General features: G+C 37.0%; 1 protein-coding gene across 1 annotated transcript in view; it reads right to left on the bottom strand.

The window, feature by feature from the left end:
* Nucleotides 1–4182: 4182 nt before the first annotated feature.
* The window catches only part of THEMIS (thymocyte selection associated), a 167775-nt gene continuing 145132 nt past the window's right edge, over nucleotides 4183–26825 (bottom strand). Inside the window, exon 5 of the mRNA XM_082474663.1 lies at nucleotides 4183–4473. Within this exon, the coding sequence (XP_082330789.1) occupies nucleotides 4228–4473 (246 nt within the window). The 3' untranslated portion in view covers nucleotides 4183–4227. The remainder of the gene's footprint in view (nucleotides 4474–26825) is intronic.

Here is a 26825-nt window from a genome sequence, read left to right as displayed (position 1 = left end):
TCTTTCTTTCTAGCTTCCATCTTGACCTCGGTGAAGAGCTTTTCCATGGAGCTTGTTTCCTGTTACCCGTTTAATTTACCATAATAAGAATGTCCCTAAATGTGGTGAATCATTTCTATGTGGGTCTTACTTAGAGGTGAACAACAGCGCCATGACTCTATGATATCAGAATAGGCCGTCTAATCACATGCTTTCACAATTGACAGGGCACAAAAATTTCCTGGGGTACCTCATATTTTGATGAGGGAAATATAACTCAAAAAAATAAAATGGTCTGTGGAAAGACTGCACATTTGGATGTACAGAGCTGGGACTAGACCTTATGGTACCTGCATTTTGTTTTCTGGCCCAGGGGTCTTCTCACTACTTGACAAGTCTAATTAATGGAGGATGAGTCTAAAGATGTAGGAATAATTGGAATATAGTGGAAGCTTCAAAAGCAAGGAAATTCCGTTAGAGAATGTTGATCAGGAGCGTATAAAATTTACTCAGTAGAGAACATTTATGTAGAGTAAAACCAAATAGGTATACTTTAAAAGATTATCCTTTCTGGCAAAGATCACAGTTTCTAGCTAGACACATAAAGAGGAAAAAAGAAAACGGCCTTCTATTTAGCCAGTCAGATCACCAGAAGCAATGTCTGCAATTAATGTGTGACCTACATAATAACCAGATCCTTCTCACAACTAAATGATAATCCTCTGATACCAAATGACTTTGCCCGGGCTAAAGGAAGTCACCTTGCCCACAGTCATGCCCCCTTCTCAAAGGCAGCTGCTTCCAATGATCGACTGAAGCAGGGGCTATAAAAACCTGGTCCCCTCGCCCTAATACAAGACAACTCTGAAGAGCCACGCCAGCTCCAGAGCTCCCTGTGTGATCAGCTGAGGTCTTTCTTGTGACTCTGTTATGATTTCATTTCTCCCTTTGTTCAGACCTGCTTTCGTTCCTCGGCCTTATGTGTTGTTGCTGAGAGTACTTCTCAATAAACTTTTCACTTGCAAGTTCATCCTGGGAACTGGACATAAAACAAACAGCTGAAAACAAACATTTGCACTTAACACATGTCATCTACCAACAATAGCACTGTCACTGATTAAACAGGGAAGCTCTGTGCTCTTCCTGAGCTACTGCAGCTGAGTTAAGGAGGGGAAGGGGTCCATTAGGGAGGCTCAGGGCTTCCACGTCTCTGCACAATTGTATTGTTTCTTAGACTCAGAGGACTCAGTGACTCATCTCCAAAAGATTTCTAATCACTTCCCATATCCATAGAATTCATAGAGGCCATGAAATTCCCAAGAGGATATAGTTCTCAAAGGAAAAAAGTACAGACAGAAACTCAGAGACTGCAAGAGCCACATCAGGTGGTCACAGCCAGCACTTTGCAAAATATACTGTCAGGAAGCAAATTTTTCCTTAGCCATCAACTCATAAATATGCAGAAGTTAATTAGAATAGCTATGATTCAACTGGAGTTTATTATGTACTATACTAACTTTAACCTATTTTATCTAATGTAGTTGTCAAAATAGCCTATGGTGTAGCACTATTACTAACCCAAGTTTACAAATAAAGAGATAGAGACATGGTACACAGCTGGCGAGTAGGGGAGCCAAGGTTTAAACCCAGCAGTCTTAAGTTCAGACTCCAAAAGTTAACCACTTAATCATCCTACTTTTAAAGAACTGTTCTTTTAGTAATTTATGGACAAAACAACGTGCAGACTTAATAACAATGTTCCCCAAATAAGACATGGGCCTTGTTGAGCAACCAGAGTGAATCAAGGACCCAGAGAGGAAGGTCACCCATGAGATCTGGTGAAGCATTTTCATCAGCTTCCTAACTGAAGAGGAGCTGGGACTGACAGCACCAATCCTGAGGTAGAGTTTCCTGTGCTCCTGGCTTCAACAGAGCAAACTCTCATTAGATAACGTGTTCAGCCATTTACAGCGAATCTTCTAGTTGTCTATGGTGAATTTCAAAATAAAGACTTCCCTTTAGTATAATTATTAGATACATATCTGAAATGGTTCCACTTCATCTAACTGAAAGAATAAGGTCTGGGTGTCCAGAAGGAGCAAAACTGGAGATGCAGCTCCCCTGTCTTAATACGGTTTTTTTTGTTTTGTTTTGCTTTGTTTTCTCTGTGATATGCCACAGAGCCTCTAAAAACTGCCATTCTCATCCAAAGAGAATTTAGGAAATGACTGACTTATGTCTAAAATTTAAAAAGAGGAGAAAGCTCAGAAAGAGTATGATTTGCTTATCCTGAACTCCAAGGTGGTTAATGAATATTCACAGATGAGCTATCCATTCCAAGTACAGTAAATGTTAAGTATAGATCAAAAGAGTTTTTTTTAAAAAAATAAATTTATTTATTTATTTATTTATTTTTGGCTGTGTTGGGTCTTTGTTTCTGTGCAAGGGCTTTCTCTAGTTGCGGTGAGCAGGGGCCACTCTTCATCGCGGTGCGCGGGCCTCTCACTATCGTGGCCTCTCTTGTTGCAGAGCACAAGCTCCAGACGCGCAGGCTCAGTAGTTGTGGCTCACAGGCCCAGTTGCTCCGCGGCATGTGGGATCTTCCCAGAACAGGGCTTGAACCCGTGTCCCCTGCATTAGCAGGCGGATTCTCAACCACTGCACCACCAGGGAAGCCCGAGTTTTTTTTTTAATGAAGAAAATATACTATATTTCACAAGACAAAAATGAATTTTGAAGAATTATGTTTTTGCTTTACTTTTGTATTTTTATGTATGGAACTGTCATTCAATTATAACTCATAATGAAGATAGACTCTATAATTTATTGTAATTTCAAATGGGAAAGCAAGTGAAAATGTTGCCCAGAACCACATACTAGGTAATTTTTAAATAAATGCATGTTGAAATTAAGGTAAGAAAGGAGATTTCATTTTACTCTCTTGAGTAAACTTAGTAAGTCTTACTACTAACCATCACTACTAAGTGATGGTTAGTAGAACCATCACTTTAATTTCAGGTCCTCTTTTTTTCTTAAACCATCACTAATAGGCAATAGGTTCAAAGCAGTTTCTGCCCTGGTCTGTAACACACTCTGCACTATTCATTCAGAGCGCAAACCTGGGGCTGTTACATAGCATCCCAGGAAGATGCACACACAGGGGAAGATCAGATAATAAGTTTTCCTATGATTGAAACAAAAACTTTGATCTCAGCAATTGTGTTATCTGGTACCTTTTAGGATCCATAATCTTAAGGAAAAAATAGTTTCCAATGAATTAATAATAGCCTGAGACTCAACACAGTGCAGCAATTTTCACTGCAGTAGTTGTTTCTTTTATAGTCACACTTGGTTAGTATTTGAAATTTGGAGGAATTGCAATATGCATGGTTTTCAAAGTCCTTTACAGAATTTCATTTTTATCATTCAGAAGGAGTCAATGAAAAGGTAATAAGAAAAGCTCTATGGGATATTTTTATAGGAGTGTCAGAAGCCAGTAAGTTAACTACATGAAAGAACCCAGATTGTACAGAGAGAGTTTCAGCAGAAACACTTCAGAGACTTTATATGTAGTATTTTGACTTTCACATGCCCTAGGAGGAAAAAAGAGTGCTGGCTACAAAATCAAATAAGGAGGAGAAAAGAACAAATCATATGCTTAAGAATAATTACAGTTTCAACTTTTCTACAAATGAAATGTGAAGTTTTAAAGATAAAGTGTAATGAAATTGAGCTTCTTTGGTGTGTTTAAAATATTGCCAAGAAAGAAAATTCTCATTTCCGGTGCTAACTCATCTGAGATTTCCACAATATGGAAGTTAGTCTGGGTAGCTTAATTGAATGATATCAACTTCTCCACAAGTCCATTTGCTCTTGTTTTGTTTTTAGTAGAGATGAAAAATATCAGATCGCCATCTCTATAAACTAAACTACTATAATTCAAGGCTGCATTAGGTCACTCATCTGACACTTTTAAAATTAAAAGCATCTCAATTATTTTGACCTCTTCTCAAGCCATTAAACCTTCTTGTTAATTTTAGCACACATTTAAAAATATTATTGTCATGATAATAAAAGCAATATTAAAATAGAACACTTCCTTGGCCATGAAAACCATAAATGAGAAGAAAAATCTAATAACAGCAAACAATGAACAGACCTATCATCACTATGAGTGCTTAATACTATGCTTCACTTAAAACTAAATTTCAGTGAGATTCACAGGTCAGGCGCATCACTTTGACTAAGTCATATATTCCAAATAAAATGGCAGTAAGAAGCTGTACATTGTGCATTTGTCATAAAGGCAGTTAAAACCAATATCATGTGGCTTAACCGACCTGTGGTTGCATTGGTGTCTGCTACTGCAGTTTCCCCAGTCTTTCTCTTCTCTTTCTCCAGATCAGCCAAATCATTTTGACAACCAACTGGTACTTTGGAATCCAGGCCAGCTTGATTTGAGTGCAGTTTCTTGGATCTGTCTACACGGAGACTCTGAAATGACACAGGCCAGGGTGATTGATTTCACAAGTAAATTATCAGTCCAAACTAAATGTTTCCCAGAGGTAGGACAAGGATAAACATTTATCATATGGCAAGTTATTTCTGTATATCTGAAACAGAACATTCTGTATGTCAAAGTGAGTTACAGATTATATCTTCTTCAATTATATCTTCATCACCTATTTTGGTAATCTAGGTGTTGAATTTTTTAGGCAATCTACGTGACTAAAATAAGAAGTCATCTCAGACACAGAATATCATCTTCAAAGAAAGACCGTTTGTGTATATTACTTTTTTCTTGTGGAGCTTATAAAATATTTTTATTTAGGACTTTTTCGCTCAGTTTTTATTCTTATAGTTTAGTAATCCAGCATTTCATTACATATTACATAATTATTTATTATATAATGAACAGGATTCATTTTGTATTATCTGTACCTTTTATATTATAAAACTAATCATAATATTTACTTTAAAATAACCCACATTTTTATCAGCGTTATCCAAATTTGATAAAGCTCCTCTAGTAAATTTTAGAATGATAATTCATCCTAACAATGAATTATTAAGGCAAAACATCAATGGACTCTAAAACACACCTCACATATAAGAAATGTCATAGTGTTTGATGTAGTACTGACATATTGTATTCTTCAAAAGAATCATCAGATAGGAGCAAACACTAAAGACCTAAAAAGGAAATTGAACTTTCAGCACATTGCTTCATAGCGAAATTCAGAATAGAAGTTTTTCAGTTTGAATCTGATTACAAAATATTCAGATTCATAGAGTCAAAAGTAGCCAGTCAATTTTGGCCATCCACACTAGCCATTTTGGTTCCCTAAAGGATAGCATAACGAACAACTTTCCTTAAGTTTCTCTTACAGACTGTGTACAGCATTCAATTCATTAAATATTCATTAAAAGCTTGAATCAAAGGCTTTTAAAGCTTGGAAAGAGCCAATAAGGAAATTAGGGTCCAGAATGATTAAACAATTTACCCAAATTAACAGAATGAACAGTGCCACGCCTCAGGGATATGTCTCCCAACCCTTAGTCCAGTGCTCTTCCCATCACTCTGTGATCCATTTGTTCATTTATTCATTCAATGTGGTGGACCAGTTGCACCAATGGCCCCAATTCTTCACTTCTCTCTGTATCCATGTCCTTTCTGTGTAATCTTGCAGTGCCCTCCTGCTGTGACTTTTGACTTGTCCACGTGACTTTTTCTGGACCAACGGAATATTGACACATGTGACACAGAGAGTTGAAAGATGCTTGCACAATTGGTTTTGCTCATTCTTGTCCTTCCCCTGCACCATGAGAACATGCCTAGACTAGTCTTCTGGAGGTTGAGCAGGACAGAAAACAGAATCACGTTACCCTAGTCATCCAAGCTAAGACAACCAACAGCCAGAAGAGACTCAAATATTTGGGCAAACCCAACCCAGATCAGCTAAAACTAATTCAGGTCAGCTGAACCCCAGAGCCTCATGAAAAATGTGTTTTTTGCTGGGTGCCACTAAGTTTTTCCGGTGAGTATGCAGCATCGTGTGGCAACAGATAACTGGCACATCCAACAACCATTTATATATAGTATCCCAGATACTAGGAATATTGTGAGAATATAAACATAAATATAACTTAGTCTCTAAATTGTTCAACTACAATTTCTTAAACTGTTTAAGCAGAGAATTAAGAGTGTGGTAAGTCATTTGTAGATAATTCTCAAATTCCTTCTTTAATGACAAAAGATGGAATCCTGACGGTACTACCAGGGACAACTCAAAAGATCAGAGTTTGAATGTTGATATTAACTAGAACTAACCCACTACACTTGTTTACATTTGACTCATCCACAGCCCACAAAAAGCTAAGTCCATCACTTGATATGAATTTTTAAATTTATTGTCAAGCATGTACTACCACATAGCTTTGAAAAAAAATACTTTTCCTGATTTTGAATTAGACACTTTGGAAAAAATATTATTATTTCAAGTTATTAGATGAGTATTAAATCATAGTTTCTCAGTACTGAGCAATAAATTAGATTAAAGAAGGAATGTAGCTTCCTGCTTTTTCATACCAAATGCAATTGATGATATTAAAACAGTGAGGAATTGAAAGTGTTAGAAAAAGTTCATGCAAATTGTGTAATTTATAGTATATCCCAGACTTCAGAGAAGAAACACAGAATTTAAATAAAATTGTTAAACCTGAAAGCTTAACATGAAAGGTTGAGGAGAGAAAATGAACTCTTGGTCAGAATGGATCAAGTATTGCAAAGGCCTGGTGCTTCTTGGTGCAAACCTCTGGCAGGTTGGGCGTTTTATTTATTTATTTTTTCTCTCCTTTTTTTTTTTTCTTTTTAACATGTTTATTGAAGTATAATTGCTTTACAATGGTGTGTTAGTTTCTGCTGTATAACAAAGTGAATCAGCTATACATATACATATATCCCCATATCTCCTCCCTCTTGTGTCTCCCTCCCACCCTCCCTATCCCACCCCTCTAGGTGGTCACAAAGCACCGAGCTGATCTCTCTGTGCTATGTGGCTGCTTCCCACTAGCTATCTATTTTATATTTAGTAGTGTATATATATCCATGCCACTCTCTCACTTCGTCTCAGCTTACCCTTCTCCCTCCCTGTGTCCTCAAGTCTATTCTCTACATCTGCATCTTTATTCCTGTCCTGCCCCTAGGTTCTTCAGAACCATTTTTGTTTTTAGATTCCATATATATGTGTTAGCATACAGTATTTGTTTTTCTCTTTCTGACTTACTTCACTCTGTATGACAGACTCTAGGCCCAACCACCTCACTACAAATAACTCAATTTTGTTTCCTTTTATGGCTGAGTAATATTCCGTTGTATATATGTGCCACATCTTCTTTATCCATTCATCTGTCGATGGACACTTAGGTTGCTTCCATGAGGTTGGACATTTTATAATATTAGCATTTAATGCTAATATTAGCATATTACCATTTCAACAGTTAAAAATCCCACTTTGCTAGAGGTAGTCCCCACATTTTGGTCTCCTCTAGTGAAGCTCTGTCAGGCTTTCCAGGCTCTTCTTTGCTTTAGTTATTACAGCCAAGCTCCTGTTCCCAGGCCCTAGTGAGGCAGTCATCTCTTAAGCTACTAACCCTGACACGTTCTCTAATACTTGTTTCCTTAGACCTTCCCTCCAGGTCCCTGAGTCTTCAAACCATCTCCAGGTATTGATTTTCTGCTACAATAAAATTCCCATAATGCTCCATTTTTTAGTGCCAATTGCTCTCCACTGAGCACCAGTTCCCCACCCCCACCCCACCTCCCACTCTGCCCACGTCTCTCTCTCCCTCTCTTCTTTCCTATCTCTCAGATCCTTCCACTGTGCCTTTGGAAATTTCACCGCATACTTAACTTTCTTTCAGAACATTTCCTCTACCTTCCAACCTTGACTAAAATTCCACTCTCCATTGAGGACAGCACTTCTGTTGCAAGTGAAGATGGCTGCTTATTCCTCAACACCCTAGATACCCTCAGGCTGATGGTACTCTGGCACCTAATGCTGTCCATTGCGTCCTTAGCTCCTTGCAAAAAATCCCTGCTGCTTTGACATTCTTGCCATCTAGCTATGCACTATCTCCTTTATTGTTGGTATCATTTACCTACTAATCTCTAGTCACAATTCATCCTTCATAAAAAGACTGGATTATTATTTTCTCTTCTAGCCCCATGATCCTGAATGATGTTCACATCTACACAAACATTCCATTCAACACCTTGACTGGATCTCCTTATTACAAATGAACTTTTCATTTCTCTACCTTAGCCTTTCACTCCCAGAGTCATGTCTGAAACCTGACATAATCTGAACATTTTCCACTTTCAAAATCACTAAATGTCCTCCTCTCTCACCTAATCTCCTGTCCTCAAGTAGAGTGTCTCTCTCTACTCCAGGGAATGCTCTCACTTCCTAGAGTGCTTTTGCCACCAAGACTATACTTGGATCTCATTGGGACCTCAGATCCACTAGCTTTCTAGAATCTTTTTCTTTTTTTCTCAACATAGCATCCATCCTAGTTCTAAAACTTAAGTCTGGTCTGTAATCTGTCAGACTTTACCTTTTTCCCATCAGCAGTATTTGCTGTGTCTAGTCACCTCCCTATGCTTGGCTTCTGACCAATCATTCTTAGTCTTTTTTGCTGGTTCAATCTCCTTTACCTAAACATTGACTGTAAAAGTTTCTCAAGGTTTTGTTACTGACCCAGCTTTCTTTTTACCATCCCTAGGTAATCCCAACAATCACGTGGCTTAATTAACCATCTACTGTGTATGTTTATGATTCCAGGGGTGGGTGGGGAGAGATTTATGAAATGGGATGAGGCAGGGGTTTGTATGCCATGACAAGCACTCTGGACTCCAATTCTAATGTCCTTTAGCTCTACAATCCCACCCCTCTCCCCTCCTGTCTTGTGGCTCAGCTATTTCATTTGCCTAGAATATTGTTCACTAACTCTTCCTCCTTAATTTTACTAAGTCTGGGGCTCCTACAAGTTTCTCCTCAGCAATTTTCACAAATGCAATTAAATAATAGCTGGTTTAAGGTTTAGTGTCTATCTTCTGATTAAAATAGAAATCCACTGAAAATAAAGACTATGTCTTTCCTATTCACTATTCTTAGTCCTTATTTCAGCATTTAAATATAGTAAATATTAAATAGCTATATATTAAATGAATGAAGAAATGCATGAATAATATACAGACTTAATTTTTATGACTTTTAAAGAAAAAGAGGCCAGCTTATCAATGACCAATATATAGTCACATGTTCACATGTTAGGAGTGATAGCCACTCACTCCTAACAGTAAAGCTTATTATATAGTTGAAAGGCACACACATTTTTAACTTCTTTTATCCATTATAAAAACACATCGCAAATCCCATGCTTTTAAATGAACTCATTGCCGCAATCATTGCAAACACTATGGTTATGTAACATCCCATACATATGTCTGATTCAAGTTAGATTGGTCACTATCTATGGAAATTATAAATCAAATAATGGTGATGCCAGGCAAAGTGAGAACTTAAGAACTGAGTGTGTACACACATATTCCCGAGGCATGAGCTTGTGGCCTGACAGTAATAAAAGAAATAAAACCCTCTGTCAGGCACTGCTGCAGTGATGGCAAGCTTTCAACCTGAAGATCAAGTCCATAGAAAAATGAGAAAAATAAGATGTGTGCAAAGAATAGAGAGGAACACAGATAAATTTGAACTGGCAGGCCTCGGACCTTTGTGACTACTCTATAGTACTTGAAAAATAGATCCTGTTCATTTTGTGTAATTTCCATTTAACTTGTCATTAGAAATGAGTCATTAACATCCTGTCTGCTAATATAAAATGACTATTAAATTATTTTTCATGTTATTCTTGGCTTGGAGTTTGAGTACGGCTTTTAGTGTTCCTGCTGAAAGCAATGATCCAATCACAAGGTACTGGATATTTTCCTCATGTACAAAGAAAGGAACAAATAAACACTGCCCCAAAAAAGTCAACCCAGATGTCTATGAAAAAATTTGAAAGACTTTTTCAAATCTATCTTTCATCTCATACCTCAGGCCATGTTGTTGGGTAAAAATTACCCTTTTCCAAACAATTTATTGAGATTCCCAGTTCATGATTACATTCACTTTGTGTCTTTTCTCCCCAAGGGTAAATAAGGCTTGCTTTTCAAACTTAGAAAGCCACATAGGGACTGTCTTGGCCCAGGGACTAAACATCATCCACATTTAAAACAACATGAAGTATCCCAGATAATGTACTTTACTTTTTACTTTGCAAAAAATCAATCACTCTCCTAACAGACTAAAAAAAGTGACCTCCTTCTCTGCTTATATAAACAACTGCTCCTTTCCACTGCCTGTACTTTTTCATTTCAGAGTAGTAAACTCAAGGGATAGCTGAGAAGAAATTTCAAATGATATTCAGGAAAAAATTTCTCATGAACTTTCTTCCTCAGAATTAAATTCTACTTAAGACAAAAACAATAGTAACAGTAATTCAGAGCCTATACATTAAAATAAAGGATCAAAATCCAATCACAAGAAATACAGGTTTGCTGTGCACATTCAAATTATCATTCCGGGAGAACATGTAATCCTCTATATAGTCTTTCTAATGTGTGTGCGTGTGTGTGTGTGTGTGTGTGTGTGTGTGCGTGCATGTGTGTGTTTGCACGTGTTTTGTTTTGTTTGTTATATGGTTGAATCACCATAAATAATTTAGAAGGTTATCAAGTGGTTTAGAAAAAGTAATAAATTCTCATTGTGCACTGTACAGATTCAACTAAATGGAGACAAATGTTTGGGGTTTTTTCCTGAGGAAAATATTTAAACAAGCAAGAATATAAACTGAAAAATAATCTAAAATTGATCAATCCATATAAATAGTCCTCTCTTTCAGACGATAATCTGAGGCTTCACACAATTATCCATGTATACAAATTAACTGCCTTTTCTGCAAAGAAAACATTCTTCATACCAATTGAAAGAGACTGCTTTTGGGCTTGTTCTGCCCAATTCCAAAGACAAGCCACCTTTGACACCGTTCCTGTCCCTTCCAGCCTTAGGCTGTTTGCGGGCAGGGGGTGGGAGGGCCTGGGGGTTGCCCAGGCCTGTAGTAGGCAGGCCTCATTTCTTCAGCCCATCAGAAGTCCATCTCCACCTTTCCCATTCTCAGAGCTTCAGGCTGTGGCCTTCCTGGGTGAGACCCTTTGCTGGCATCACTTACCCTCCTCAGCCAGGGCTCTTCCCCCCTCAACCATGCACACCTTCTTCTTCCGTTGGGATCACACTGGCCGGGCTCTGAGCTGGCGACTGACTGGGGGCCTCAGCAACAGTCCCAGGTGCATGCATGTGGCTTGACACTTAGATGCTCTTGCACCTAATTGTGATTAACAGGTGGGACCAAGCCCCCTTTTCCCAGCCTGTTCCATGTATCATCAGAAGTTCAAACATTTAAAAGAGTTGGGGTTTTCTATTTGCCTTGCCCTTTCCTTTGGGTCAGAGAAGAGACAACTGGCCCATGGAAAAGAAAGATGCCTGTATCTGCTTCCCTAGTTGCCCTGATAAGACATGAGAACCTTCCATCTCTGCCTTTCAAGGACCTCCTCTTCCTGCTGGACTTGCTGGGACCAGATCCAAAGAAGACTATCCCTTTTGGAATTGTGATTAGAGATCTTATCATCCATCATACACCATACATCACAGATTATACGATATTTTCTGGGAAAGAAGCCCTTCATTTACTATTAAGCCTACTTTAAACCTTTAAGCCTACTTTCAAAGACCTGTTTCCAGAACATATTATGTACTAAAGGAAGATATTATAACTACTCACATATTTCAGTTGCATCGTTCTCTCTTTGCTGAAAACTGGCAACTAGACAATTTGACATCTAGAAGTCCCACCATCCTGATTTGATGTTGATTTGGCCACTGCCTTGGGAAAAATCAAATCCTAGCTTACAAATGCAAGAAGAACTCAATATAATCACACACCTTGATTGAAAGAAATTTAAGAATTTTCCTCCAGACTCTCAGGGCAGAGAACCTCTTTACACTGTTTTGTTGAGCTCAATTCAGTCTACTTCTTGCCACTCTAATATTCTATGAATTTAGCCAAAGATGAAATGGACACAAGGTAAATGCTTAACCAACATATCTTTATTTTAAAATAAGCTCAGAAGAGACAGCTAACCTGTACATTTGTTATTCTTAAGGAAATAAATGAGAAGTCTGACTGCCCTCAAAGATGTTTGCCTCATTAGATAATGGACAAGTGTGCGAAAACGTTTGCTATTTTAGAGCTGCTGTGACAAGTGCATCCCCTACAAAATACCAAGGTTGCCTTACTTATAGCGTTGCTATTATGAACACTGGAATAGCTCTTTGTGTATAAATAAATTTTCTCCTTTTTCTTTATTTTGCCTTCCTGAAAATTTTAAAATAATTAATTCACATGGTTATTATTATAACTTTCATGGCTCTTATCTTAATTGGAAAATCCTAACTCTTAGACTCTGTAAGGGTAATTTGTGGCCAAAGGGCAGGAAAATTAATCTTAATTTGAATTGGAGAACAGAAATTCCAGCAACATAAATTATGTGACACACTTTTTTTGTTTAGATTAGTTTTTGGTGAAATTAGTTTTGAATCAGTAGACATATGAATAGCATTTGAAAAATGTCCAGCAGAGCAATGCTTGCTGCAGATGGCAGATGGGAACTGCAGTGTACCATATAATAGTTCTGTATCTATAAAAAGAATTCTAAATTCATTTCTTAAAAATTACATTTGAAATCTTTTTAACCTTCTGGGTGTTAGAACAAAGCCTTTCACATGAGTCTTTGAAAGGCATCCATCCTGGCAACCTGATTTAAAGCATTGCTATACTATTATTTGAGCTAGCAACAATTTTGTTGAGTACAATTTACTATTTCTTCAGCTATTTGCGTTATATGAAATGTTAAATGGCATTCTTGCCATCAAAGTGTTGCTAAAATGTAAAAATCCCCTGCTACTGTGAACAAGAGACCAACATAGGATGTAGTCCTCGAAGGCTGCTTCCCACCTCCTCACCTCAAGCCTGGCAACATTCCTTTGAAACCCTTTCCCATGAAGGCTGCCTTTCTGACCTCTTTCTACTCACACACCCTATTCCCCAAGCCCTTTATAAAGCATTGTCTGGCACCACCATCCAACAACTTCTCTAAATTTCTACACAATCCTGGCATGACCCTTCCATCATCTCCAGGATCCTCTCCCACTTTGCTAACAATGCCCTCTTCGGCTCCTGCCCTGCTCCTTGCCATCCCACTACCAGCATGACATCAGAGGACTTTCGTGCTCACACCTCTGTGGAACTTTATTTTCTACTCTTTTTTAACCTCTTGTAAGTACAGTCAGAACTTGGACTTCATTGTGCCTCAGAATTTCTCCATCATCAAGATCTTGAGTTCTAGCACTCCCCTCTGTGCTCACACTTGCTTAGCCCTGTTCTTTCCTCTCAGTCTTCAAGTCACTTCTTTCTATCAGCCTCCTCCTTGCCTCACTTGTTTTCCTACCCAAGGGGTCCTTAGAACCCACATGTTAACAGTTTTCTCACTGTGGTTGTGAGATTCTCATGTTCCATTCCACTCTCTTTGCCAATCCCTAATAGTCACTTTCTGTTCTCTCACCCACAAAGAGGTAGCTCATTCCTGGTTTAAAAAAAAGAGTCTTATAATTTTCCTATTTGTCTCTGACATAAGTTCATGTTGCCTGGTGACATCGGGTCCTCAGTGTTGCTCAGTAATCTGAGGATCTCTGCTTCAGTTCCTTGCGAGGCATCCATAGACGATGTTCCAAAATCTTTTCCTCCTTTATCAAGCTCACAGTTGCAACCTGGCATTCCTCAATCATAGGACGTTATGTAATCACTTAATTTATTGATATCATGGCCATCTGAAATCAATTTCCACAGCTTTCTTGTCTTTTCTTGGAAAATCACAATCTCTCTTCTTTCTTACTGACTTACAAAGCGTCCTGCCCTCTTTATAAAGTGCCTCTTCCTCTGACTGTGACCCTTTCTCTCCCACTTTCCCCTTGACTCAATTACTCTGCCCACTTCTACTGTATTCTCTGACTCCGCCTCTCCATTTCTTCATTCGTTTTCTGCCAAACTTTAGTGAGAGTGATCTATTCTTACTGCTCCTTTTCCTTCCCTCCCACTCATGTATTAACTGGTATTTACTGCATGGAATCTGGTTTCTGTTCCTACCACTTGATTAAAAATATTTTCACCAATAACTTTCTAATCATCAGTCACAAATCCCATGGCCTTTATTCAGACCTCGTGGTTCCCGAGCTTTCGGCTGCACATAACTGTTTACCACCTCACCTTTTTTTTAATACGTTTTCCCCTCGGTCTCCAGAAACATTGTACTCTCTTGGATCCTCGTTCACTCATCTCTTTCTCCATCTTTTCTCTTTCTTACCGACCTCTAAATCAGTGATCTCTAAACCATTCTGATCGCGTGTTCATAACAAAAAAAAATTTAAGTATAAAACATAAATTTGATGCATGTGCCAATACACAAAAGTACATATAGTTATGTGTATTTACTCTACTAATTCATCGTATGCATTATAAAACTCAAAGTAGAAACTTTAAAAATAATAAAGTTGAAGTAAAAATATTTTAAGCAAAATTTTATTTATTAATAATACTGAGAAAAATGATTGAATAGTTTTCATTATTTTCTAAATCTTGGTTTAACACTTTGTGTTATAGCAATTCATTTGTTTCCTTCACAATCCAGTTGATTTATAAACTGAGTTTAAATGGTTAAACTGAGTATAAACCACAGAAAATGATGCTTCACAAAAATACATTGATCCAAATGGGAAAAGTACATTGTTAATCGCTCTCACTAAATCATGAGGCATAGTTTTCAACAATGAAAAGTACATTGTTAATTGCTCTCACTAAATCATGAGGCATAGTTTTCAACAATGTCTACTAATTTTGCAAAGATAATGTTGAAGTTAGCTAGTAACACCTTATCTTCCCTAATTACAACTGTTTTTAAAAACTAAACAGATTTGAGTTGATAGTTAATTAATTAATATTTTAACTATTGTGTTCAAAACCCACTGAAATTCTTTGGAAGAACTTGTAAATGGTTAAAAATTTTGTTTCTAAGTTTTTAAAGTTTGTAAGATGAGATGTTTTATATGTTGCACATTGTTTTCAGGAATGAAAGCACATAGCATTCAGAAATATTTCAAAACAATACATTTTTAAAATCTTCATTATAGATGATTCTTTTATGACAGTTATTTTTTGTCCTTTTAATTGAAGGGCCAGCTCAATTGTGAACGTGTGTGTGTATTCCTCTAGGTTACAGACTATCGACAGGCACTTGGAGTCATGGATTAGGTAGGCAAATTTAAACACTTGACTTTTTGTAAAATAAATCTTAATACTAATAATCTTCAATTTTGGAAAAAATAATTTGTCATAATTTATAAATAAATCTTTATATGGCACAAGAGAATGCCATAATCATTCCCCACCTCACAAAGTTTAATGAGGATACTACTATATTTTTTACTTTTGTTTCTATAAATTAACCATATTCAAAACATCCTGCAGGACTTTGTAAACTTCTGGCTACAATTTCTTTGCTATAGTAACTTGCGTATAATGACACTGGGAATGCATTTCATATGTGGATTCATCACTCTAACCTTCCTGTAGGATCACTTTTAAAACTTCTAGACAAGGCAGCTCCTCTATCCACTAGTTGGACTTAGTTCACCCATAAATCAATGGTTTCACTAAAGAAATTATTAAGATATAGAATCATGGTTTCTCCAATGCATCAAAAAATACATTATGGGTCTCATTACTGAAGCACAATCTAGCAAATATAATAAACATGCATGTCAGGAAAAAACTGAACTCTCTTGCAACTTTATGGAAAATCTCCCTCACTGAGTCATTTGTTTGTACAAATAATAATAATAGCTAACATTTATTTTGTGCTTACTAAGTGTCAGACACTATTCTATGCCTGTTACATGTATTAGCATATTGAAACCTTCAGCATTTTTTGTCTATACATCTTCTAAGAGTATTTTCATAAAATGAAATGGTTTTAATTTGTCACCATATTGCTTCTTTGTATTACATTAGTCATTTTTAGGAAGAACTAGTTTACACAATAATATGTAATTCTTTTCTTTACTACTATTGGAAAAACTCAAAAGAGTTAACATTAATTTTAGTGAATTTTAAATATAATGAAGTACTGGATTTAGAATAACATAATTATAAACAACACTGACTATAGACAATTGTCTTCATATTCTTACTGCTTAGTTTTAAAATATATTGTTAATCACTAAGGTTTCATTTTCTCAGTTGCTAATGTCACATAACACAGTACAAAATATGGTGAAGTTCGTTGTCGCTTAGAGTGGTTGTAAATCCTTATTTCAATCTTTCTGATAATTTCAACTTTTTGGCTGACATATTGATGGGGATGATTAACTCATCTTTTTTTTTTTTCCTTTTAATGTGGCTGATGGAGAAATATTAGAAGTGTGAAAATTGTCAGTTCTATTTTTTGTTTTGCTTACATTATAAGTACAATATTTTAATAAATTTATTTACTAAGGTATATAATACTCTCAGAAAAATGCACACATAATGACAGCTCAATGACTTGATACAGATTGGATGCACCTATGTAACCACTACCACCTATGTAAGATCTGAAAATAGAATGTTAATAGCACCTCAGCAGCTCCCTCATGCCCCACCCACTCACATTTCCAATTCCTCTTCTCCAAAGCTAAACACCATCTTGACTTCTAATATCATAGATTAGTTTTCTTTCTTGTTTGGAAACTTTATATACTGTGAATAACAGAGTATGTTCTCTTTTGTGTCTGGATTCTTTCTTTTTATCCATAACTACATAGAGTATTCTGTTGTATGAATATACCAAAATTTATTTATGTACTCTACTATTGAAGAACATTCGAGCTGTTTCCAGTTTTTAGCTATTACAAATAATACTGCTATAAATATTCCAATGCATGTCTTTTTGTGCACATATATACACATTTCTTCTGGGTGCACATATACGTACATTTCTGTAGGCACATAATTGTTAGGTCGTAGAGGGTGTGTATGCCCAGCTTTAGTAGATCTTGCAAAATGATTTCCCACATTATATTCTTATAAGGAGTATATGAGTTTCAGTTTCTCCATATTCTTGCTAAGATTTGGTACTGTCAGTTTTTTTATTTAACCACTCTGTGATTCTGTAGTGTTATCTTACGGTGGTTTTAATTTACATTTCCCAGATGGCTAATGAGATTAAACCGTTCTTCAGTGTTATATTGGTCATTGTGAAGTACCTATTTTGTGAAGTAAACATTCAAGTGTTTTGCCCATTTTCTCTACTGTGCTGTCTGTATTTTTATCATCGATTGGTAAAAGTTTTTTATATACTCTGAATACAAGTCTTTTTTACTATCCCTTATTTATTTTATAAATAGACTTCCTCACTCTGTAGCTTATCTTTTCACTCTTTTAATGGTGTCCTTAGTAGTATAATCTTTAATCTACAGTATTTTTTCTGTAATTTAAAAAAATTGTCCATTTTGTGAGATTTGGTTTTGTTTAAACTGGAAAATACACTTTTCAAATACCTTGACCAGGTTTATCAAATCTGCAGTGTAGTGCAATTTCCTGAAATCAAAGGTGCCACTGTGTACCTAGGCAGGGTCCCATCTTAGGGATACCCACTCTCTGGAAACAGAAACAAGATCCAGTGGCCAGAACTGCTCTATAATTTGAGTTAACAATGATCATCAACAGCTGCTAACTTTATAAAAACAAAACAAAACAAAACTCCCCAAAACAAAAGACAACCAGATGTTATGTATCTCTTGCTAGAAATACATAGCACTTTTATAGAGTAGTCTTTCCAAAAAATCAAATCTGTATCTTTCGAGCTTCAAGGTTCAACTATCAATGCACAAAAAAACACATCAGAACATCTTGAAAGGAAGCCCACTCACAGGCAAAGCAATCTTAGAATGTATGGCATCTAGAACATATTTCATCTAGAATATATCACATGTGGTAGACCAGGAAAAAAAAAAAAAAAACCTGATATACAGAAATCCTTAGTGAAGTGTAAGAAATCTAAAAATAGAAGGTTTTGGAAAACAACAAAGGGCCCTAAAATATCACAGTTAATTCCAGTTTCTACACAAGTTGCTCTATGTAACTGGCAAAAGAAAAAGCATTTCCACTCCTGCTTCCCAGCAACCACAGGGAAACAATTGGCAAACTTCATGCTGTGGAAAACTATAGAACTAACCCAGTTTCTCCAACAAGTTGAGAAAAAAACAGGAAGAAATCTATAGATTAACAGAGACTTGAAAACATGTCATTCAATTGCAATGTATACACCTTATTTAGATCCTGATTCAAACTGTAAGAAAGCATTTATGAGACAACCAGACAAATTTGAATTCTAACTTGCTATTTTATAACAATAAGGAGTTATTGCTAATGTTTTCAGGTATGACAACGATATTGTTTGTTCTAAGAATCCCTACATTTTAGAGATATCCACTGAAGTATTTGCTGATGAAATTAAGTAAAACTATGTCTGCTTTTTTTTTCCCCCCTCTCCAAAATATCAGTGGGGCTGAAGAGTGAGGGATATAGGTGAAACAAAACTTGTCTTGAGTTGGTAGTTGATGAAGCTGGGTGAGGGATACCGGGAAGTTTATTATGCTATTCTTTCTATGTTTGCATGTACTTGAAATTTTCCAGAATAAAAAGTTAAAAAGTAGTTTGGCCTAACTTGAGATCAGGACAATAATAAACTCATGTACAATGTGAGTACACATGAAAAGTATAGTGAATTTCAGAAAATAGGCTATAGTTTCTTAAATCTTCTTATCTCTCTAAAGTTGAGGTTGGTGGTTAGTTCTTGGCCAGGATGATATAGATAGGTCTCCTACAGTCTCAGAGGAGGAGAATTTCAGAGACCTGACTCTACTGCTCTAGGAGCTACACAAGAAATTGCAGTTTGGACAATGTTGCAGGGAGGGGGTAGGGGTCAGGGAGCAACGCTGCAATCTAACAACAAGGCGGAGCGAAGGAATAAAAATAGGCTGCCTGGTGGCGTGTTCAAAGTCAACACTGGGGATCATGAAAGGCACCTCGAAGAACAAAAACTAGCCAGACAACTTCTGAATCAGGTGACACTGCGTTCAAGAGGCCCTGTGCTGTAGACCAGGGACAATCTGCCTTGCATATTGAGAGCCTCGGAAAGCCCTAAATGCCAGTCACCAGGGCAGCTCCTCTGAACGGTAGGCATTAACAGGTGATGAAGCTGTTTCTTACATGGGCAACTCTGTGTCGCCTGCTCTAAGATGTGGAACACAGAGATGTATTTATTTCATGATGATCAGTGTTTCTCCCAAGGGACTCCAGGAAAATCAGCTAGTATGCATTCTTCTTGAAGATTTTGGGGGCACTAATCTTCTAGGCATTCATCAAACTGCATACATTCTCGGTTAATGAAATCATCAGTTAGTCCAGTCATATAGATCTGGACCACTCCGGGAGGATTTGTTAGTAACGCAGACCAGATCCTCCAATACGGCCAGTTCAACATTCATGACGGCATTTGTTCTTGGCTAATTATAGTGAATAAAGAGAGAAGAGAAGAATGTTTGGATCCAGGTGTCTTTTCCACCTATATCTGAAATTCTCACTTAAAAAAACCCCTGGGCTTCCCTGGTGGCGCAGTGGTTGAGAATCTGCCTGCCAATGCAGGGGACATGGGTTCGAGCCCTGGTCTGGGAAGATCCCATATGCCGCGGAGCAACTAGGCCTGTGAGCCACAATTACTGAGCCTGCGCGTCTGGAGCCTGTGCTCCGCAACAAGAGAGGCCACGATAGTGAGAGGCCCGCGCACCGCGATTAAGAGTGGCCCCCACTTGCCGCAACTGGTGAAAGCCCTCGCACAGAAACGAAGACCCAACACAGAAATAAATAAATAAATAAATAAATAAATAAATAAATAAATAACGCTAATTTAGTCATGTCATATCTCTTTTGGTATTTCAGTAATTCATGTCTAAAGTATTATACTGAGAGGAAATTAATTTTACTATGTATAATTTTTACACTGAGTGGAGAGACCTTAATTTCATACTAAGAAAATATTGAATATGGAGTACAGTTAACATACACACACTCACACATGCATACATACGTACCAGTTGAAATTCTACAGAAAATGCTTCAACTCACTTTCACATTACTCTGAAAAAAGAGTAATTCAGTAGAGAGTAAAACTGATGATAAGGGATATTTAAGAGTGATGTATTGATATGAGCTTTATAAAACAAAAATCTAGACCCAGGGTCATATAAGCACTTTTAAAATCTCTACACAAGTACATGATTTGTCATTATCATGTCAAGTTGAAGCTCAGTTGAAAGAGAAGCCATGAACCAAAACTGATAAATGAAACTCAAGTACCAAAAGATTAAAAAATAGCCTCAAAAGCAAACAAGACAAGAGAGTCTAGGCTAAAGGCTCATCATTATGATTCAGACCTATGTTCACATTACTTTTATTACTTGCTTTTTATTTATTCCTCTATATTCTTCTTGACCTCTAATGCAATTGTAGTATTATGTCACCCTTATTGTGTCATTAGAAGGTTTGTTTCAGTTTCTGAAAATCAGAAAATGATGAGTAAGGAAAACTGAATAACCAAATGGGATAAAAGAAAAATAGCTATCAGTGCCTTTCTTTTTCATGTCAGAGAAAAAGTAAAAGAGGAGAACAAAAAGCAGGAAGGGACTCGCAAAACAATAATAGTGTTTTGGTTATTAATTAAAACACTGCTCGGGGGTGTTTGATTTAAAATATCATTTTACTCTTTGCCTTACTTCACTCAGTATGACAAGTCAGACAGAGAAAGACAAATATCATATGATATCGCTTATATGTGGAATCTAAAACAGGGTACAAATGAACTTATCTACAAAACAGAAATAAAGTTACAGATGTAGAAAACAAATTTATGGTTACCAGGGGCGTAAGGGGTGGGGGAAGGAAAATTGGGAGATTGGGACTGACATATACACACTACTATATATAAAATAGATAACTAATAAGGACCTACTGTATAGCACAGGGAACTCTACTCAATACTCTGTAATGGTCTATATGGGAAAAGAATCTAAAAGAGCGGAGATATGTATATGTATAACCGAGCCATTTGCTGTACACTTGAAACTAACACAACATTGTAAATCAACTATACTCCAATAAAAATTTGAAAAAAAGAGCCTTAAAATTTTAACTCTTGAAAAAATTAAAAAATAAAGTAAAATATCATTTCACTCTTGCTTTAAAAGTTAGGTTGTAAGCAAATATTGATAAAGCAACAGGGAGGTTGTGACTGTGTTTTAGTAGTAATTTTATATTACCGCCAGATGGCAGTCTTCCCTGACTCTTCGCAGCTACCTTCCAGAGTCTAGCTGTTCATTGCTGACAAAGCAATGACATTACATCTATGTACTCGGATGGAATATGGGAAATCTGCCAGAACTCCGTGGCTCCAAGATTAAATGTCTCATTTGAAGAGAGACTTCCATGGGCAGAGGTTTTTAGTTTTTCAAGTGATATGTATATCTTCAGGACAAAGGGTATTTACATAAACTCTAGGCTTACACTGAGTTTCTCAGGATCACAGTTGGCACCTTTTCTTGATGTTCAGGATGCCAAGAGCCTGGTAAATGCACTAGTGAAGGTTTCAGAGTATTGTATTTCTCTAAGCGGAGCCAAGTAAGAAATGTTCAAATGCCACCCGTATCTCAAGTATTCTCATCTAATCTCAGCTCCTATAGTGTTTACTTAAAACATTTTCATTTCCTTGGCAAGGAGCTATGTAAATACATTCAATTTTACCTCTTTTATACATATGTCCCTGAGACATTTTGACTAATGTGTTAGGTTGCAGAATTTTACTCTCTACATGTGCACGAATATATCATAAACTAATTCTAGAATAAAAGGCTTATCTCAATGATCAGTGACATTTGCATTCAGAAATTATAGCAATGGAGAATTTATCCATTCTTTGCATTGCTAGCGAGAACCTTATTGCATTTTCAAACTTAATTATTTTTTATTTGTACCTATAACAAATTCACATCCCTGACAGGGGTCAGTATTAGTGGACTACTTTTTCAATACGGGAATTCACACAACCCCTATACTTTACATAGGGAAGAGATTTGGAATATTCTCACAGGGGCCTTGGGAGAAGAATCTTCTCAGTCAAGGGCATGATGGTGACTGCAGGAAGCAAATCTGAGGTCGGGCTCTGTCCTTTTCTCCTTGGGTCTTTCCTACTGAAGGGTAGCAGAACATGTAAGTTCAAAATACGACGGTAGGAGTTCAGGACATGCCACCCCAAAATATGTTGCTTTGGTATATTGATTATTTTGATCTGTGGGCACTTGAAAAATAGCAAATGCAGGGAGAGACTGTCTCTGGACTGCCCTTATCTGACTAATAGACAGATCCTCCAAAAGGAACTCAATTGTCATAGATTTCCCTCCCTAGGAGTTTCATCAACCAGGTCGGGATTGGCTCTTATCACAGAAGAGACCAGAAGTCGACAACACATTCAGAAAAACTTTGTCACAAACTGTAATAGCTCCCATCTATTCTTCTAAGGGCCCCTTCATCTTTCCTAAAAATCATTTACTCTCCCCTAAGGGGCCTATGTCGCCCTCCCCTTTCCTGATTAAGATGCTATTTAAACCTAAATTCTAAAGCTACCTCTTTGGGATACTCAGCTACCCTGGGTATCTCCTATGTACACATGAGGTCTACATGTTAATAAACTTCTGTTTGCTTTCCTCTTGTTGACCTGCCTTTTATTACAAGGGTCTCAGCCGAGAATCCAGAAAGTAGAGGGAAAAATATTTTTCCTCCCCTGCACTATTCACACCAACAGAGAAGAGTTCAACTACTGAACAAAGCTATGGGTAAGTCCCACCCTGCCCCAGATTCTCGTTCTCTCCCCATCACCCCACTTCACACAACATGTCTGCTGCACATCTAGAGAATTTAAATTATTTTTCATATACATAATATAAAGCAAATGTTAGAATTCAGTATAAATTTAAGTAAAAAAAAAAATTCATTACCCAGAACTAAATTCACAGTCATCCACAGAGAATGGGATTGTAATCTAGTTGCCAAACAATGTAGCATATGTGGATACACTCATGCATAGAAAAGGAAAATTTCCTCTGGATGGGGAATTGGGGACCAAATCAAACAGGGAAACAATGCAACAAGGAGAGGCTCTGGCATTGTTCATGAGAGTTGAAAACAGAGATATTTCTATTTTATTCAACAGTGAAGAGTCATAGGTTTCTCATATAAAATTAGAGTTTTCAATTTAACGAGATCTCCGGTATTTAAAATTCCTCTATAAGCGCTATTCTATAGCCCAAAGGACAAATTCCAGACTACTTTCTGTGACCGTTAAGATTATTTCTCAGCCCCATTTCATGCCTCCTCTTCTGTGCTTTGCTTTGTCATCGCACTAGCAGGCCCTGACTTTGCTTATTTTCGAGTCCACCCTGCTACATAGTGTGCTGTTGGCAGTCTCTCTGCTTGTTCACCTTTGAAATTTCCAGTGAGTTCTTAATACATATGTGATGGATTAGTTAATCAATTAATTAACTCATGGTTGGTTTTCTGACTAGCCTATTTCTGCAAAATTCTAAAATGCCTGGGAAATAAATGCCTATTCATTGTTCCCTGAGAAGCCCTGAGATACCTGGGTCTGATATTCATTCCGAAGCTCTGCTGTAGCAAATTTCCACAAACTGGGTGGCTTAAAACAGCAGAAATTATTCTCTGAAAGTTCTGGAGGTCAGAAGTTTGAAATCAAGGTGTCAGCAAGGCCATGTTCTCTTCAGAGACTCTGGAGGAGGAGCCTTTTTTGACAGCTGCTGGTGGCTGTTGATATTCCTTGGTGTTTCTTGGCTCACAGCTGCTTCATTTCAGCACCTGCCTCCATCTTCACATTGCCTTTTCCACTGTGGTTCTGTGTGTCTAAAGTTCCTCACTTGCTCTCTCTTATAAGATATGTATGATGTCATTTATGGTTTACCTGTTAATCCAGGATAACCTCCTCCTCTCAAGATCCTTAACTTGACCACATCATTGCCATACAAAGAAATATTCATTCTTTTGTCATACAGGGTAAGAGTTAAATTATCATGTGACTAAAATGTAGACATTTTTAGGGACCACGTTTAGCCCACCAAAACCTGAGAGCAAATAATTAATCATATGAGGACACTAAGTCCAAACTGGGTTCAGGGTATCTGTCACTAACACAATATTTTCTTGGATAGACCTAAGCCTAGGTGTTTCTATAACTCTGAAGAATAACTTTTACATATAGTACCCAGATGAATTGCTGTTGCTAAGTGAACTACAAATGAACTGACACCTCCTAGAGAACAAGTGGATGCAGAGACAGAAGTGAAGACCCTGGTGATAAAAGAGTAACTCGGAGACAGATCTGATCGATGCCTTCTGGTCTTGTATATTGGACAGGCCAGTGCTGTGAACACCTGGGGATGGAGACCTCAAAACATGCAGTCCAAAGAGAAGCATTTGGGAGCTAGATCCAAAAGGTGGATAAGAAGCCCAAGACAAAAAACAAATTTTCATTTCCATGGAACAAAGGAGTTGAGATAGCAAGCGTGAGCAAACTGTGGGGCAAAAATAAATGAAAGTTACTTCCAACTAACTCCAAAGGCTAAGAATAAAGAAAAAAAACAGCCAGTGGGAAGGAGGAGGTGGAATGTGAAACAGGGAGGGCCTGGGCAGCCTACTTAATGCTGTAAACCTAACATGTTGTTCCAAACTAAAACGAGGTTTTGTATAAATCTGCAGTCTGCCACTTTGCCAATATTCTTGTACTCTACGATTCTGTTATACTAATTGTTAAAAACATAAAGTAGCTTCAATATCATTAATTGAAGGGCTCACATTCAGCTAATGTGCACTGGTACCAAGCAGATCAGCATCTCTTTTCAAGTAAGACATGGTCTGAATGGCCAGTGCCCATGTCCATTTTCTCCAGTATCATCTGATTGTATGCATGGCCATGTCAGGACAGGGCTGGAAAAAGAACCACTGGAGAAGGGATCCTTGGACCTTGAGGCAGAGATTCTCCCCTGATTCCTTCAGGGGAAGAAATAGAAAAATAATTAGAGCTTTGGCAATAGGAACCTAATTATGTTTTTTTTTTCTGCTTAATGGGTCTTTTCTGGGAAGCTGGGAATATCTTATCACAAAGGACATCTAAAATCACTTAAAATACCTGTGAAATTAGGTGCTAGAAACTCAAACACCTTCAGAGCCCATAAAACAGGGCTGAAGATGAACAATGGGAAAAAAAAGTAAGGACCATATTTGTGACCAACTCCAGAGCTGAAGTTACCAGTTTGTGACCCTGTTTAATGACAGTAGCTTGTCAGACAAATACTACTGAAGTTTGGAAGCCTCTAGTGGATTTGAACATTGCTAAAACTTTTTATTGGATATAAATTTCAAGTTGTTCATAGTCATAGCCCAGTGGTTAAAAAAATAGAACAAAAGAGATTAATAAGGTTATTTTTTATAACCTTATTATTAATAAAACCCAATTGCACAGCCAATCCAATTGATTCTCCCCAAAATGCCTCTTAATTGGCCTAAAACCTCCCAATGGAATTTAAAAATGTTGATCATATGTAAGACCTGCCTCATTTTGCTGCATTGCTATATAAAGACATGAAGGCATAAACAACCTGACCATTTTTTTTTCTTTTGCTATTTAAAAAGAGAGCTAGCATGGTTACAAATGGCTGTGGAGAAGGGGAGGAATTATTTATTGAAGCAATCTGTGATGGACATAGCATTAGATCTCCAGAGAGCATTTATGAGTTACTAGGATTCCAAAATGCAACTATAAACCATTTCCTGCAATATTTTTTAAGAAATTCTAATAAGAATTTAGGAGGCATTTTATGATATATACATGTGTATATATATATAAATCAAAAGCTTAAAAAAAATTTTGCCTTTGTAATCATGTTTGAAAATATTTTCACCTTCTTTTTCCCCTCATTGTATATATAGACATTTGCACATATTTGCTTGCCCACACCTAAAAAGTACTTAAATTTTATACATATCATCTATGAGAATCAATAAAACCCTACAAATACTGTAACTCTGTAGGAAAGTCAGCTTTAAATCTGCAAATATACTATCTAACCTCATTATTTTCAACAAACATGTGGTTAATGGAGCAGCAAAAGATAACAGTCCACAATACATAAATTATAAACATATGGATAAGCTTACCATTTCCTTTAAACTTTGCTATTAATTTTTCTGGTGTGTTTTCAGTACTTTTAAAGGTCAAATAACCTACAGCTCATTTAAATATAAAATCATGGTTTTTATTTCTTTTGATATTTCTTCTGATCTTGAAAATAGCTCCTAGAATACCATTGTTTGCTGTTGCTTATCAAATTGCATTTGCAACATTATAGACTTAGAATCATAGAGGGAGGAAGAATCTCCCAGACATATTATGCACTCTTTTCCATAACAAAATAAAAATGCAAAATGGAGTGAATGAGGAGGATAAGCCAACAAAGGAT

Source organism: Balaenoptera physalus, assembly GCF_965194825.1.
Source record: "Balaenoptera physalus genome assembly, chromosome: 9".
NCBI classification, from domain to species: domain Eukaryota; kingdom Metazoa; phylum Chordata; class Mammalia; order Artiodactyla; family Balaenopteridae; genus Balaenoptera; species Balaenoptera physalus.
The sequence above is the reverse complement of the archived record's forward strand: the minus strand, read 5'-3'. Positions and strand labels throughout refer to the sequence as shown.